This window comes from Microcebus murinus, chromosome 9 (genome assembly GCF_040939455.1).
Source record: "Microcebus murinus isolate Inina chromosome 9, M.murinus_Inina_mat1.0, whole genome shotgun sequence".
Lineage (NCBI taxonomy): Eukaryota > Metazoa > Chordata > Mammalia > Primates > Cheirogaleidae > Microcebus > Microcebus murinus.
In genome coordinates, this window is record NC_134112.1 from 95,594,093 (window position 1) to 95,611,821 (window position 17,729).

At 35.3% G+C, this 17,729-nt stretch overlaps 1 protein-coding gene across 1 annotated transcript in view; it reads left to right on the forward strand.

Moving 5' to 3' along the window:
• Nucleotides 1–17,729, forward strand: part of CNTNAP2 (contactin associated protein 2) — a 1,865,599-nt gene that overhangs the window by 966,175 nt on the left and 881,695 nt on the right. Inside the window, exon 9 of the mRNA XM_012768220.3 lies at nucleotides 12,747–12,896. Coding sequence (XP_012623674.2) covers nucleotides 12,747–12,896 — 150 coding nt within the window. The remainder of the gene's footprint in view (nucleotides 1–12,746; nucleotides 12,897–17,729) is intronic.

Here is a 17,729-nt window from a genome sequence, read left to right on the forward strand (position 1 = left end):
AAAAAATGTTTTATAGAAATTATAAAATGTACATAAGGATATTTAAATCTCATTAGAATGCATATCATGGCAAATTCATTAGGTCAAAAATCATCAGATTTATTTTCATATTATCTACAGTGTCTCACATAGTATGTCCTCTGAAAAAATTAGAGGAATTGATTTGTACGTCTTTGCCATTTGAACAGTGTCAATTTTCTATAAACCAGGAGGATTTTGTGCCTTTAGAAAAAATTGTAAGATATTCCATTTGAGTCATAGGTTGGAATAAAGATAAAAGATGAAAAATAACTTATTCAATTTAGATTCAAGAAATAAATCATAATATTAATAGCAATAACACTTATTTTTCAAAAAAAATGGCATAATAGCAATTTTACAACTACAAATTTCTACTTAAAACAGAAATAAAAGTGACTGTAAATAATAGTGAACATTTAATTTTAAAACCTACTAATTGGCATATTTTTTTAAAAAAACAAATTAAGGAATAAAAATATAATTTATAAGCTTTTAAATAGAAAAATATCAGAAAAGCATAAATGGCATGGTAGTGTTCCCATTGCCCAATAGAGTCAAGAGATACAATTAAAGGATGATAGGTTATATAAACTAGGGTTTTTAACCTGAGAGAGGAACTTGTATACACATTGTATACACATTTAGGGTATATGTAACAGTTTTTCTTAGGATGGGATACATAATTTTCATTAGATTCTCAATGGTAGACTATTGAAATTTTTCCATGAAAATTTAGTCTTGGAGTAGTTATTTAATTTTTTAACATCCTAAAATATTGGTCTCCATAAGCTCAACATAGTAAGAGTCTAATCAGGTTTCCTGTACTTAACATCAAATAATGTCATATTATATATTGGGTTCCCCATTGTTTAATAATGCAGAAAACAAAGCATAAACTGAGCACTGAATAAAATTTAGGTTTGATTTAAAAATAAATATCGCCGTTACTTTGATTCCATTCGAACCTCTTTATGTGAGGCAAAAAATTACATACAGTTGTTTCTCATTATTCTCATTAGTAGATATATATAGTTTTGTTCTAATTAGCAAATACTAAATCCTTTTTCCTGTGAGAAATACAGGGTTAGGTTCCTGCCAGCAGCTGGTCACAACATTTACATCAACCAATCAATACATAACCTTGTTTTATGTGTGTTTCTGTTTAAAGTTACCTTATTTAATATATAAGATTGATTTATTAACATCATACTCATGGCCAACAGCATTACAATTTACACCTGAAACCAGCTTATGTAACAAACATGTTTTCTCTATGTAAGGCATATAATCGCCTCTTGCACTTAGGAACACTAAACAGCACTTCAACACTACATTTGCCTTTAACAGCAAAATCAACAAAAAGCACACACATACAAAAAACGTGGTACTAAATACACAGTGTAAAGAACACTGTTTACAGGCTAGTAGCTGAGGCAAGAAGGCAAAGTATTGCCTTGCTCAACTTCAGTTGGAAACTTGTGCTTTGGGAGACTCAGATATGTCTCTACTCTAGGCATGCCTAAGTCTGTGAATTACCACAGGTATTGATTTTGAATTTACAGATAAATTTTAGCAAGAAGGCAAACTCATAAACACTGAATCAGAGCATGTTAAGGATGAACTGTACATGAAACATACAGATCTTAAAAGAAAGTACAATTCAGTGGATTTTTATCAATATATATGTCTAGGCAGATAACACCACAATCAGAAAATAGAACATTTTCATTATCTCAGAAAGTTCTTTGTACCAACTTATAGTTCAATTCCATTCGCATCCACCATCTCCCTATAGGTAACCACCATTCTTAAATTTGTCATCTTTGACACCTGCACGCAAATGTTTATAGCAGCACAATTCACAATTGCAAAGCTGTGGAAACAACCCAAGTGCCCATCAATCCATGAGTGGATTAATAAAATGTGGTATATGTATACCATGGAGTACTACTCAGCTTTAAGAAACAATGGTGATACAGCACCTCTTGTATATTCCTGGATAGAGCTGGAACCCATTCTACTAAGTGAAGTATCTCAAGAATGGAAAAACAAGCACCACATGTACTCACCAGCAAATTGGTATTAACGGATCAACACCTAAGTGGACATATAGGAGTAACATTTATTGGGTGTCGGGAGGGTGGCAGGGGGGAGAAGGGGATGGGTATATACAACCACAACAAGTAAGATGTGCAACATTTGGGGGATGGACATGCTTGAAGCTCTTACTTGAGGGGGGCGGGGGGCATGGGCAATATATGTAACCTTAACACTTGTACCCCCATAATACGCTAAAATAAAAAATAATTTCACCTTTGATTAGTTTTGCCTGTTTTCGAATTTCATATGAAAGGATTCATAGAGTATGTAATTTTTGTGTCCGTGTTTTCTCATGCAACACAATCTTTTAAAAATGTATCCATTCTGTTGCTTATATCACTAGTTCATGCTTCTTTATAACTTAAAAATATCTCCTTGTTTAAATATATGCTGTATGGATATATAATTATTTCCCATTTGGAACTGTTATAAAATAAAGCTGTCAAAACATTCCTTTATGAGTAGTTTTGCAACATATATTTTGGTTTTGCTGGGTAAATACTTAGGAGGGGAATTGTTGAATCCTAGGATCGATATATGTTTAACTTTATTTAAAAACTGTCAGAGCTTTCCAAAATGGTTTTACAATTTTTACTCCCAGCAGCAACATAGGAGAGTTCAAATTGTTCTAGATCCCGGTCAGTCCTTTTAATTTTTAGCCACTGAAATGGGGTATAACATTGTATATCATTATTTTCATTACCCTGATGATTCATGATGCAAGCACTTTTTCATATGCTTATGAGTAATTGATAGATACGTATGATATGCCTTTTGTCTATTTTTTCCTTTAATTAGTGATTTGTAAGAGTTTTAGTGTATTTTACTGTATTCTATTTTCAGATATATGCACTGCAAATGTTTTCTCCTCGTTTCTTTCTTGCCTTGAATTTTCTTATTGTCTACTATGAACAAAAGTTTTTAATTTTGATGAAGCCCAAATTATCAAGTGATTTTGATGCCTTCTGAGAAATCTCTGTCAACCCCAAAGTCCTGAATATATTCTATTTTCTTTCAAAAACTTTATAGTTTGGTTTTTTTTTTTGTGCCTAAAATCTATCTAAAATTTTGTGTGATTGTGTGAAGTAGAAATCAAAGATACTTTCTAAAAATATTTATCTAGTTGTACAAGCACCATTTAAAAAAAAAAAATTTAAACAATTTTCTTTCTCCATTGAATTGCCTCAGTCTCTTTGTCAATAAACAATTGACTATGTATATGTGATTCTATTTCTGAGCTCTCTCTGGGAATATAACTTTATAGTAATTCTTGAAATCAAGTAATAAATCCTCTAATTTTATTTTTTTATTATTTTGAATATTTAACATTTCTTTGCATTGTTTTATACATTTTAGAATCTTCTTGTATATTTATGCAAAGCCTAGTGTTGCGATTTTTATTAGAATTTATGGTGTATATCTCCATTTATTTAGCTCTTTAAATTTCTCCCAATAATGATTTAGAGGTATTAGTGTGAAACTTTAAATACTCCCCAAATTACTCTAATGTACAGAGAAGATGAGAAACACTAACCTAGATGTTTTATTTCTTAGAAGATTCTGAGTGCCTACAAGATAAGAATCAATTTCATCCTTAAGATTCTACATATTAAATAAGTGGAGTGGTCATTTCTAACAAAATACATCAACAGAGTCATTCAATCTGCTCTGTCCAAGATATTTGTTACTTAAAGTTTCCATTCAAGTAATTCTTTCAGAAGAAAGATATGTTCCAGAGTGACTTGCTGTCTTTGTACCTGTATAGAAAAACATTTGGCAGTTTGTTCGCTTGAAAAAAAAAAACTGTATCTTTTGTCTACACAAGCACCTTATTACATGTTTTATCTGATGACAATTAATCATATTTGTAAAGTGGTTTGGACTAGCAAGTGAAAATGAGCAAGATTAAATTGAATCAATTTTCTTATGATATGGAATTTACATAGATAATATATATGTATTTACATAGAAATGCATATTTCCTTTTTTCTTTTTATTACATAAATATATAATTGATAATTAATTGGTATTTTGGTATAATTGGTAATTAATATCATTAGCACACCATAGAGCACTGTAACAGCCTAAAGATGGATTCCAATTCTAGGAAATTTTTTCTCTCAAGAGTGAATATTGAACACAAGACTGAAAACCCCAGTCACTGTAATTTTATTTGAGGCATTTTCCAACAGATGTTACATCTTGGTTTGTGCCTATATTTTAAATACTTTCTTTTTTTCAATGTTCATTAAGCCAGTCTTTTCTTCTTGTCTCTAATAAGAGCAACATCTGTTTCTTCTTATTCAATCAAAGCAACCACCTCAAGACTCTTTAAAAATAATATCATTAGAAAGACAGCATGGATAGAATATTCTCCATTAGCATTTTACATTTGCATACAAAACAAGTATTTCCACTTGTTATAAGTTATGGAGATATTCGAGAAAATACTATAAACACTTTAGTTATCTTATAGGAAAGAATAAGACCAGAAGCTGGAATATAGTTTCAAAGATGTTGGTTTTAGGTTATAGCACTCTTTGTAGAAATATAATTTCCTTTTATAATATACAGTTGAAAAGTTTTTATCATTATGAATTACTGTATAACTAGAGATATCTATTATGAAGTTACATCAATTTTTAAGTGTAAAATTAAATCAAAACTGCTACAATAGTATATATTTTTAAAAACAAATAGACCTTGGAAATTATGTACCCAGTTTGTATCCATCTTCTCAAAGTCACCATGAGAAGCCCTTGCTTGGAATTGGATTTCATTTTTGGAAATATTCCACATATATTCAGAACGACTGTATATTGATAATCTAGTTGGATAAAAAAACACATTCTGAGGAGGAGAAAATATATCAATAACTATGAAGAAATAAAATTGATTTTATTGTATAGCTCCAATTGGCTTAGCCTCTGTTGCCCCTGATGTTAACAAGAGATATATTCAGATACCTTTCCAAATCCCAAATTCCTTACCACTGATATCACACTATCGAATTTATACCGGGGAGGAGGATATTTGTCCGTAAAGAAGACCCTTTTTATCATTTTATAATAGTTAATGTTTGCAGAATTAAAGTGCAACAACCCAAGTTGATATTTAAAGAACTAGGTTCACTCATTGAATAGAAAGCAAAACTAGTATTTATCGAGTGCTAACTATGTGCCAGGCACTGTTCTAAATGATAATATATATACTTAATTCTCATAACAGCCCCATGAAATAGATTCTTTCACTATTTTCATTCCTTAGAAATTCCTTAGAAAAGGAAATTGAGTGCTCTTATCTACTATGCTATTCTAACTCTTGAGGGTGGGACTATCAATTATACAACATGGGTTCTAATCCTATCTCAGGATCCTATGGGGCATGTCACATGTGTGCCTGAAGATAATACAATTCCACATATAAGACAATTTCCTATCCTCTCTAGAAGATCATGGACTACCTTTTAGTAGGTGAAAATGTCTATAATATTCCTTATGTCTTTTGAAAATTACATACATAATTTAGACAGTTCATTTTTCACTCTCACATTTTAGAAATAATTTTGTTCCAATGTCTTCACATGGAGCTTTCATACAGTGTCTTTATCATACCTTTGTGAATCATCTAACACATTTTTATGCAACAAACCATCATTACCTCTGTCCAAGTTGTTTGAGATACAAGAATTTTCCCCCCCGTCTAACGCCACATCACTGTTTTTCCACTGTTTTTCCATCACTGTTTTTCCACATGCTTGTTTTTCCAAGCCTCAAATTTCCATTAGCTTAACTCTAAGACTCATTTTCTTCAGTTGTTTCACATGTGTAAATTCATAATCTCTACAGGGTAAAAACTGATATTGCTTTCTTGTTTAGAAAACTTCCTTAGCACTATACCAATATTTGTAATTGTGAGATAATAAGCACCAAAGAAAAATTACTAAGTTTAATTTTCAGGTTTCTTCTCTGTGAAAGGAAACTAATCAAAGTTTCTATGTTTTTTTGTCCTAATAATATAGGTGTGTGTGCGTGTATGTATGTGTGTACGTGTATATATATATACACACATATATATACACATATATATACATATATACACATATATATACATATATATACACATATATATACACATATATATATATACATATATACACACGTACTGCTTCTGGAATGCCAGACACCACTCTAATGCTCTGTAAATACTAATGTTCTACTCAAAGCAAAGCTCTGAAGTCGGTACCATTATTTTCATTTTAAAGGAGAAAAGCCTGAAGCACAGAGAGGTTAGGAATCGCCCAGGTTGGCAAGGCACAGGGCAGACGCAGGCAGTATGGCTCGTGGCTGGGTGAATGCTCCGTGTGCCCCTCCGTGCTTGCTGCTCACCGTTGGGAAGAATCAGCGTGGTGACGGGCACAGTGTGTGTGGTTAGTGCCAAGCACCTGTGAGCCATGTGAGGTGCACGGTCTCTTTTTTTAAGTACCAATAAGCAGCCTTCTCTTTTGCTCTGGTCCTGCCTGAGTCTCTGTCCAGTCTGCAGGGTCCTGCTGCATCTGGGAGTGGGGGTCCCTGGCGAGTCTCGCTATTTTTGAGACATTCACTGGCTCTAGACTAGTGCGTAAAGCAATAATAATATCTCTTTAACAGCAAATGAGAAATGTTGCTTTAATCCCGTTTGGCGATGTGGTCTTCGTTATTGACGACCTGCAACATTTGTAGTAAGACTTGGGTTAATGATACATTGTGGTTTTTTTTTTTCCCTGAATAACCACATGAGTATTTATTATAAGAAGGCATCGTATCACATTGATCTGGTCAACTGTGGGAATTTGAGTGAATTTCATATATTTGAAAAAGTCTCAAATGTTATGAGTGTTTCATTTGACACGAATTAAAAATTATGAAACAATATTGTTAATTTTAACAAAGTACTTTTAAAATACTGTCCCTTATAGCTTCTCTGAAGCAGAGATAATTCTATACTATTTCCTCTAAGTGACAGATGGCCTAGGAAAGGATAAAGACAAAACCCATTCTGGAACACGTTTGCAGGAAGGTCACATACTTGGATTTTAGTCCGTGTTTCCTGCAGTCGTTGGCATGTAGACATGGGCAGAGGAGGCGTATGCTGAGCCTATGGTGCCCTCTCTATTCTCACCATGACATGGGAAGGCTGAGTCCTGAGTAGCGGGAAAAACTACTGTTCATGTATCGAAAGGTCTAGATGAGGGAGGGTCTCAGCCCTACAAACTTGCAACAAGATAGCATGCTCAAGGTCAGCAAATCACTCTTAAAATGAAGAGAGTGTACATAAAGTTCTCTTTTGCTCGTAGTTCCACAAAGTATAAAAATTATTTTAGTGAATACTCATGGACTTTTTTTTTAATGTACATTCATGGGGAAAAATCCTAGAATTTTCTGCTCAGATATATAACAAAATTTTCATTTAAATGACAATTTTAAGGTAAAAGCATCAGTGCAAGAAAATACTAAAAGATATGTTAATATATATAGTATGTGTGCTGATGGTCCAATACAACAAACATCTGATGGCACACATGATTGAAAGTTGGCAGATGAAACAGGATGATGTTTCAGTTTATATTGCCAGCCCTAATGCTATAGCAGACATGGATGTCCCCCAGGAATTTAGCTCCTTTTCCAGATGTGGCTAATGGAAATGTATAAGAGAGAGAGAGAGAGAGTGTGTGATATAAGAGAACTCGGACTGTGAATGTGTAGAGACTATGTAGAAGGTTTTGTGTTGGTTTTTGCTTTGTTTTGTGACTGTAAGTATTCAAGGTCGGGTGTGGTGGCTCACGCCTGTATCCTAGCACTCTGGAAGGCGAAGGCGGGAGAATCGCTCAATGTCAAGAGTTCAAAACCAGCCTGAGCAAGAGCGAGCCCCCATCTCTACTAAAGATAGAAAGAAATTAATCGGCCAACTAAATATATATATATATATATATATATATATATATATATATATATATATAAATAATTAGCTGGGCATGGTGGTGCATGCCTGTAGTCCCAGCTACTCGGAAGGCTGAGGCAGGAGGATCGCTTGAGCCCAGGAGTTTGAGGTTGCTGTGAGCTAGGCTGATGCCACGGCACTGTAGCCTGGGCAACAGAGTAAGACTCTGCCTAAAAAAAAAAAAAAAAAAAAAAAAAAAGAATTCAAGCTCTGGAATCAGATATCTGAGTTCCAATTCTAAGCTCTGCCATCCACCAGCTATAGGATACTTGCATTTTATTAGACTCAGACTCTCACTTATATATTGGAGATAATAAGTTTTCAAAAAAATATTTGTGAAGTATAAGAACAGTGTTATCTATATATGCTCACATATACAGACATCATGACATTTTGTTCTCCAGAGAGGGCCTTCAGACTACTATTTTTTTAATAATATTTTTTATGAAATTTAAAAGAAGCAGTTTCTTTTCATTTGAGCCATTGAGTCATCCTTGCCACGTTTAAGAATGAACTTTATTATTTTGGGGCACCCATTTATATCACAAATTGCTGAACTATACCTCTTCATGATTATCGTTAAAGTTTCAAAATAATAATTGGAATTAAAATGAATAGGAATCGCAGTTTAAGCTGCAATACAGCAGTGGCTGTTATCATCAAGGCTCCTTTAATCTGTGATCCAATTTCTTTAGTAATTAAGTTCCTTGAAAAAAATAAAATAACATTTTAATTTTAATCTGATTAGAATAATGGACCTTTTTGCCATGAACAATTAAACTGATGATGTTCCATTTATAAATTAATTTCATGATGAAGAAATTTTCATAAGAATTTTCTGAAAGGTTTCCTGGTCTCCAATTTAGCATGGCTGAAGATATTTTTATAAGTGACTTTCTCTGGATGTGTGATTCTTTAGGATTAGATTCGGGGACTGAATATTTGTAACATTGATGCCTTTGGGATCCCTGTCCCTAAATGGCACTTTATAGCATGGTTTGTCAAATTATAAGAGCAAAAACCAAAATCAGAATCAAAGCCATGCACTCCTATTGTTAATCATCAATAAATCTGGTTTTATACTTTAAAACAAAATGTTATGGTGAAGATACCACCCTTGATGCATCAGTTTTGTGGGAATGCCCAAAGGGAACAACTTGAGAAGAAAGTATTTCAGTATATGCTATTGCTTGTCTGATAGCTAACTGACTTTAATTTCACGACAAGACATTACATTTGCATGGGAACGTTGCGGTATAAGAGATTTTATTTCTCTCGTTCTTCATGCAATATTTGAAAGGCAAGAAAGAAAAGAATTAAAAAAAATTGTTTCCTCCATTTTTATATAGATGGGAAAAGAAAAACTCTGAGATTTAAATGACTTACTAAAGATATTCTTGTCAGAAACAGAACTTAAATTAAAATCATGCCTTTTTTTCTTTCCCAATGAGGAACTATCTTACAAAGCAAGCTGTAAGTACCAAAAAGTAGACCCTAATATAAGAATTTGGGCGCATATGGTTTATGCGACAATGGCCCAATAAATGAAAGAGGGTAGAAGGGAAGTGAGGCAAAGAAGGGTGGAAAGCCCCAAAAGGGGTTTTTTAATAAGGGGTTGCTACTATGGGAAACTAGATTGATCCCAATGAAACCGCTCTGAGAGACCATAGTAAGTGCTGCTCCTTGCATACCTGGTCTTCTGGCCGGTCCCTCTTCCTATGTCATAGAAAGCCATTGCTGTATATGGGAGCCATCTGCAGGTGACAGCCAGGGTGGGCTGCAGAGATGTGCTTCATTGAATAACTTGATAACTGGACAAGGCCCATTACAATGTGTTTAGGATAATGCAGATTGCCAGGAAGATTTATCCACATTAAACTTAACGACAACAAAAAATATTTACCTGCTGAACTTATTTCTTACCCTTAGAATCAATCATACTGCACATGGCTATTTCCAGCCTAGAAGCCACAGTCAGCAATGCAAATGCCACCTTTATGGCTGTCTTATGTTCCATCATCGAATTGGCCATCTATGAAACTCAGAATGCCAAATTCCTACGCGCGATCACCCCCTCCTCTTCATTCACGTGTTTGTCCTCGCCTACTATGTACCGGGCACTGTATTAAGTGCTGGGTTTTTAATAGAGGATAAAACAGACAAAATCCCTGACCTCGAAGAGCATATTTATCATCAAGTGGTAGAAGGCAGAAAATGAAGCACAAAAACTAGTAAATAAATATATAATAGATTTGGTAATGAGAGGAGCTATGAGGGAAAGTAAAGGTCAGAAAAGAAGTGATGTTGAAGGAGTGGGGAAGATGATATTTTATACAGAATGGTGAGGAAAGACCTCTCGGTTAAGGTGACATTTGCGCAGAGACCCGATGTGAGGGAGCAAAGCCGTGCAGACAGTTCACACAGGGCGTTCCAGATGGCTCGAGTGACATTTCTGAGTTCACCATAAGGATGTTAGTCAGGACTTTTAGTGAGTTCAGAAGCACCAGAAAGTTGTTGTAAGGGAAATAATGTAATCCCAGTTATATTTTTTAAAAAGATAATACCACTTTTGTAGGAAGACTAGATTGTTTAAATGCAAAGAGCACAGCCAGGGGAGCTAGCTCAGGAGCTATTCAAATATTCCAGACCAAAAATGAGAGTAGGGTTCACGTGGCTGTTTGCCTTATTACATTATTTACACTATGCATCTTATTTATATACATTTGCATGTATTATATATTTCATAATTCAGAAATTATCTTGTGTTATTTAGAGCAGAGATTTTTACGTCATTCTTCATGGAAACAAAATGTGTTCAATGAGTAAATTAAAATCTGAAAATCCTAAAGAAATCACTGAAAGCTGATTATTTATAATAATATTTACTATAAGATGAGTAAGTACTACAGACATGTGACTGCCTTCTAAGCTCCAAATGGCCTTAAGTTTTTCTTTAAAGTAGTATTTCTGTTTTATAGTATAAACCTATCACTAGTTTATGCTTTTTCTGTTAAGGACCATGCATAGTAAATGGTCTAGCTGTGCGGGCCATCAGTGTAAGCATCTGAATCTTGTTATAGGGCACAAAATATGTGAATGAATGGGATTGACTGTATTGCAGTAAAACTTCAGATAGGCACTAAAATTTGAATTGTTTATAGTTTTCACATGTCCCTACGCATTATTTTTCTTTTGATTTCTTTTCAACCATTTAAAAATGTAAAAATAATTCTTAGCTCATAGGTTATACAAAAACAGGCGGCAGCTGGTCAGATTTGAGCCACAAACTATGTTTTGCAGGTTCCTGGCATGAGTTATCAGGAGTATGGAAATAGGGAAAATAGTATTAATGCCATTGGGGTAGGTAGGGAAAAGAATGGGTTGAATAAAGTCATTTAGCAGGTGATAATGAACCAGTTTAATAATTTATTTTCTGCCTAGCTTTGCTAGATCTCACTCTCAGACAGGAAAATGAATTTATGGCTTTTACATAATGTTTCTCTTTGTTTTTAAAATCATTTTTTGTGCTGTTTTTTCTCAAAAACAATATTTGGCAAGTATAGTTTCTAGAAATTAAGGGTTAAGGAATAAATGTGTGCTTATTGTGTTTCATTGATTTGCTCTCATCCTATTTTGGGACACCTTTACTTGCGAGGCATGCCTCTCTTTTGTGAAACTGAAGTGTATCCTCGCATGACTTTCCCCCATGGATTCCAGATTGCTCCATCTGGACCACAATAGACCAAAATCTCTTCTCTTTGCCATAGCATAGGCCTTTGCAAAGTCAAAAAAACAACACTGATGCTTGTGGACTTCTCTGTCTCTTAGTGACTTAAACTCTCTCCAGATACTTATGTTTATGGCTGCTCTCCTGTTTGTTCCTTAATTTTCTAATTATTCTTGTTACAATGAACACACACTAGAAGAAACTTTAAGCTCTTGTCCACCTAATGGGAAATTCAATAGAATTTCCATTTCCAAAGATCATTGTATCAGGCAACAATGAAATGAGATTTTTGGGGTAGGCATTGTTGGTTTATTTTTCTGTTTTTTATTTGTTTAAATATAATGTATTCCATTAGAAATATACCAGATTTGTAAATGATCAGATAATCCTGGTATTATTTCCCACGATTATTAGTGGTTAATCAGCACTTATAACCGCACATACACATTTATTCTTTAGCCTTTTATTACTATAAACTATACTTGCCAAATATGGTTATTGAAAAAAAAAAACAGTGTTAAGATTTTAAAAACAGAGAGAGATGTCATATAAAATCCATGAATTCATTTTCTTATCTGAGAGCAAAATCTAGCAAAGCTAACCAGAAAATAAGTTATTAAAATAGTTCATTATCACCTACTAAATAACTCTATTTAACCCATTCTTGTCCCAAAGTACCCCAATGGCATTAATTCTATTCCCCTCGACTTGGTTATATCATGCTTTATTCAGTCCAACACAGTATAGAACCACTTATGATGTTAAAGAAACACAAGATATCAATGTGAATTCTAAGCAGCACTAGACTATCCTAGATGAAAATATATAATTTTTACTGATAATATTCTTTTTGACATTAAAAATTATGCTTAACCGAACAATTTTAAGAAAATAAATTGACTTATTTTGTGCTCACCAGGTTCTGGGTTGAATGATGGCCAGTGGCATGAGGTCCGTTTCCTAGCCAAGGAAAATTTTGCTATCCTCACCATTGATGGAGATGAAGCATCAGCAGTTCGAACTAATAGTCCTCTTCAAGTTAAAACTGGCGAGAAGTACTTTTTTGGAGGTAAGAATGCCATTGTTTATTGATTAATTAATACATTGCTAAAATTGGAGTTTCAAAACGAAGCTTGATTATGATAGATGTATGTTCGATTCAGTGGTTTCAGTTAAATCTCAGGATGAAACAAACAAGAAACAAAAAACTCTGTACTTCCATTAAGCTAAAAATAATTGAAAATTTTTGCTCCTTTGTGATGAAGGTACTTATGTGATGTCACCATATTCTTCTGGTCCAATCCAAATCTTCAATGAATAACACTTGAGATTCTGAAACCATTCATTCTCATAATACTCAAGATTCGGGTCCTTGGGTTATGTATTGGTCACCTATTTCTGTGTAACTAATTACTCCAAATCCTAGTGTTTTATACAACAAACATTTATTATCTCACAGTTTCTCTAGATCAGGAATTCAGAAATGACGTACCTGGGTGGTTCCTAGTCAGGTTCTCTTATGAGGTTGCTCTCAAACTCGTGGCTGTGGCTACATTACTTAAGACCTTGACTGAACCAGATTCTATGCTTCCAAGAACTTGTATTCACCTGATTATAGTTGGTGCCGGCTGCAGGCTTGTGTGCCTCAGTTCTCCTCCATGTGGCCTCTGATTCTGCAGTACCTCTCTTCTTCAAGCAGCTTCTTCTATAGGTGACTGGGGAGACAGAGACAGAGAGAGAGAGAGAGACAAGAAGAAAGGAGGGGAAGGGATAAGCAAGAAAGAATGTTCTCAAGATAGAAACCATAAGTATTTTTTTTTAATAATCCAACCTTGGCAGTGACATCCCATCACTACTGTCATATACAGTGAGTTCAAGTGAGTCACTAAATCCAGCCCACACTTCAAGGAAGAGGGTTACACAACGGTGTGAAAACCAAGAGCCAGGGATAGCGGGGCCATTTCAAAGGCTGCCTACCACCATTGCTTTACACATTTTGGTTTCCAAGCCCAGCAGTCAGGAGAGCATTGACTTCCTCTTGGGTTTTTGGTCTTCCTTTAGGATATGCTGTCAGCAAATGATCATGATGATGCTTGTTTGGTTATATCCTCATTGGCCGAATCCTCAGAGTATATAAGAATCACCAGAACTGACTACAATTCACATTCTCAGGCCCCATCCCTGGAACTACCTTACATGAGAAGTCATCTTATCACAAATATCTTGGTTCTTAAGTAAAGATTAGTAAAAAACTCTCTTATGATGAATTCTACATTTGTGAAAGAGTATCGTAACAAGGGCCTGCCATATTTTCTAATTGAAGAAATGCATCCTGCCAGAAAATTATTTTTTAAGCATTAATGAATTACAAAGACATCTTTTATTAAAGTGCTAGATGTGTTGTGTAGATCGATACATCTTTCATTAGATTATTGGCTTCCTTACTCTAAATCATGCAATGTAAGAGTGCTACAGAAAAAAAAAAAAACACATTCTCAGGAAAGTCTTTAAACTTAAAAAACATATATGTTACATATATTTGCCTCTGAAGATATTTCCATTAATGTTCACATATCTATTATTACTTACATAAATATATATTTATATATCCCCATATGTATATGTATCTTCTAGTCATTAGAGTAAGCCTACCTGAGAGCAGTCACCTTGTTTGTCTTGTTTCCTGCTATATCCCCCAAGATCCTAGAAAGAATCCCAAAATATAATAGATGACCAATAAATATTTATGAATGAATTAGTAAATCCAGTAAAATAGGAATTGGAAACATTTTGTTTCCAATTATCTAATAGAAGAAACAGAAGCCCTGGGAGTTTTACTGACTTCCCAGTGAGTTTGTAGCCAGTACCTGAGTTCAAGGTTCCTGACTCCTAGACCAGGGCATTTCTCCCCGTCTGCTTAGTAACAACTTAGAGATAAAAGTCATGACTTAGGTCTCTGCTTCTTCAGTCTTTCATCGTGTTTGTTGGAAGTTAAGGCCACGTGACTTTTAATAGACATTTGATGAATAGATGAAAGTTAGATGAGATGTCTGATGAGTGAATGAACTGGACTTGTTGATGTGAGAAAAAAATGACTCAATAGCCAAACTGGTTTCCCTCCAGAAATGTATTCAGCATGATGGGCTTTTGGCCAACAACTTCCATTGCTGCCATGGTAAATGGATTGCAATTGTCACTTAGAAAGCCATTGATAGTCTCTATTCATCCCTTGATTGGAATATTTTTGACCATGGATAAGCTTATATTGAATAGCTTATATTGAATGCCTAAGGCCAGTTTTCATCTATTTTGATCTAGATGGGCAATCAAATAGCTATAGCCACACATTTTTGGCATAGAGTTTATAGGACATAAGGGCTATATGGTGTGCTATTTACTATTGCTTTACAGATTTTAGTTTTCAAACCCAGCAGTCAGGAGAATGTTGACTTCCTCTTGGATCTTGGGTCTGCCTTTAGGATATGCTGTCAGCAAATGACCATGGTGATGCTTGTTTGGTTCTATCCTCATTGGCTGAATCCTCAGAGCATATAAGAATTACCAGGACTGATTACGATTTACGTTCTCAGCTCCCAACCCTGGAACTTTAAAATGCAGAATGCTGAGAAATTAGAGAATTCTAGACTTCACATGATTCTGATATACATGATCTGGGGAACAGAATTATAGATTGACCATAGAAAATTTGTATGTACATCTTGTAGGTTACTTTTGAAAGACAACATCAGTCCCTGAAAAGTTTGGGATGTGTGAGAATTAGCTACTCTCCTACAGCTTTGCCCCTAGGGAGCACAGGAGAGGGAGGAAGCCACAGCCCAAGTTCTGATGCACATACAGACATTTATTGAGTGAATCTTTACTAGCAAGCAAGGACAACACTGTTAATACAAACGCTTCTAAAAGCCCAGTGAAGTACAGCTCTCTGACTTGCTGCAAGTTGAATAAAATGCTCTCTTGAAGCAGCAACACTAAGTGGGGGATTCAGCTACACCCAGAGCCAGTGCCAGGCAACAGAAAGCCTCCTAGTCAAATGGCTGGCACAGGGGCACTAAGTAACCCCAATTCCAGAACCATTTCTAAAGGCTCAGGTCACAGGCCTCACAGGAGTCTTATACCACCCTCACACAGGCTGGGGGTGTCTCTAAAAGATGTTTTTGCCAAACTGTATACCCTTAATACCTTTGAGTTCACCACTGAGGTCTCTTTCCTAACATTTATGCACCTTAACACTGATTTCACCAAAGGAAACTCAGTTTGGCATTCAGTAGAGATGCTATTGATTCAATTAATTAAGTCAATTAGATGAATTAGACAGCAAAAATCTCAGAGTAGCCACCTCTGAATTGGCTGCAAGGTTTCTGATCTAATGCTCATCATCACCTCTCAGCTCCACAGTGAGAACGTGAGCTACCCCTGGGTTGTACCTCCACTAAAACACATGCGCACATGCATACATTTGTATGTGCCCATGCACACAACTTCATACTGTCTGTGCTGAAAGTTTTCAGGTCAGTTTCAGATGTTTCAATAAACACATCTTAAGAAACACTAGTCTAGAGGGAAGAAGAATGGCATTGTTCTAAAATACAAGCTTTGGAATCACGTTCACCTTATTGCGGATCATGGCTTTCCCATGTAGTTAATGGATCCTTTCATAATTTATCTTATTTTTTGAAACTATTAAATGGCAGTATCATCTGTTTTGTGAACACTGCACCACACAACTTGTGAAACCCGGAGTCTGACCCCAGAGGACGCTAAGTGCTGATTGTCCTTCCAATGCATCTTGAGTCTTTTTTTTTTTTAGCTTAGAGAAAATGACTTCTAAGGAAGATCTGACACTTCAGACCATTGCTCATCTAAAGACCTCTCATTGACCATCAGCTTCTGCACTACTCAAAGTATTTCTTCCTCCATGGGCATTTAAAAAACGTATTTTTCCTGCTCACCAATAGCCTTAGGTAAAGGCTTCCCTTCCCCCCTTTCCTCAGTTTTGTTTCCAAACCCTGAAACATGTCCACACTTCATTTCTTTTGAAGTTAAGCCCCGGCTATGTAGCTTCCTTTGGGGCTCAGGCTCGGCTGTTTCGCACCAGTGTGCAATTTTATCTCTCTGTGCTTGTTCCCTGCTAATCCCAGGAAAGGTCTTAGTTCTTCTTTGTAACACCCGTGATCAGAAGTTTAAGCAGCAAGAATGCTTTTGCCTTGTTCTTTCTTGGGAATAAGCAGAATAAAAAGAGCAATTAGTCATTTGGGATGTTTCCTCAGCCAGAGATGTTTTAGCTGCTTTAATTTGTTTTCTCTTCCTCCAAACTAGAATTCTTTTAGATAACATGCCATTAATTTTAACAGTCAAAAGAATAATAAGCACAAAAATTAAATTTATTTGATGACTGCTTTCTTGGTAATAGGCTTTTGGAAACTGGGCCCATGGTTATAAAAGAGTAGAAAGATTTTTAAATTTATAAGTATTCTTAGTTTTGGTATCTTTCGGATCCCTTTTGTTTTCATTTATAAAGAAAAAGAGTGAGGGCTAAAGAGGAGAGATAAGAAAGTTCTAGAGCAATTTTGTAGGAAAGGGAACTCCAAGGAACACAGTTGGTAGAGGAGAAAGCTCTCAGGAAGGTCCCAAAGAAGGTGGAGGAGGCAGGAGAGATGCAGGACATTGGGACTGGCCTGAGTATGACAGGATTGGTGTTAATAAAGTTTAATATAAGGGCACATCCCTTTCCAGCACACCAGTACGTGGTGGTCTTGGTCAGTTGAGATGCTGTAGCAGAATACCACAGACTGGGTGTCTTGAACAACAGATCTGTACGTCTCACAGTTTTGGGGGCTGGGAACTCCTAAAGCAAGGTGCTGGCAGATTCAGTGTCTGCCGA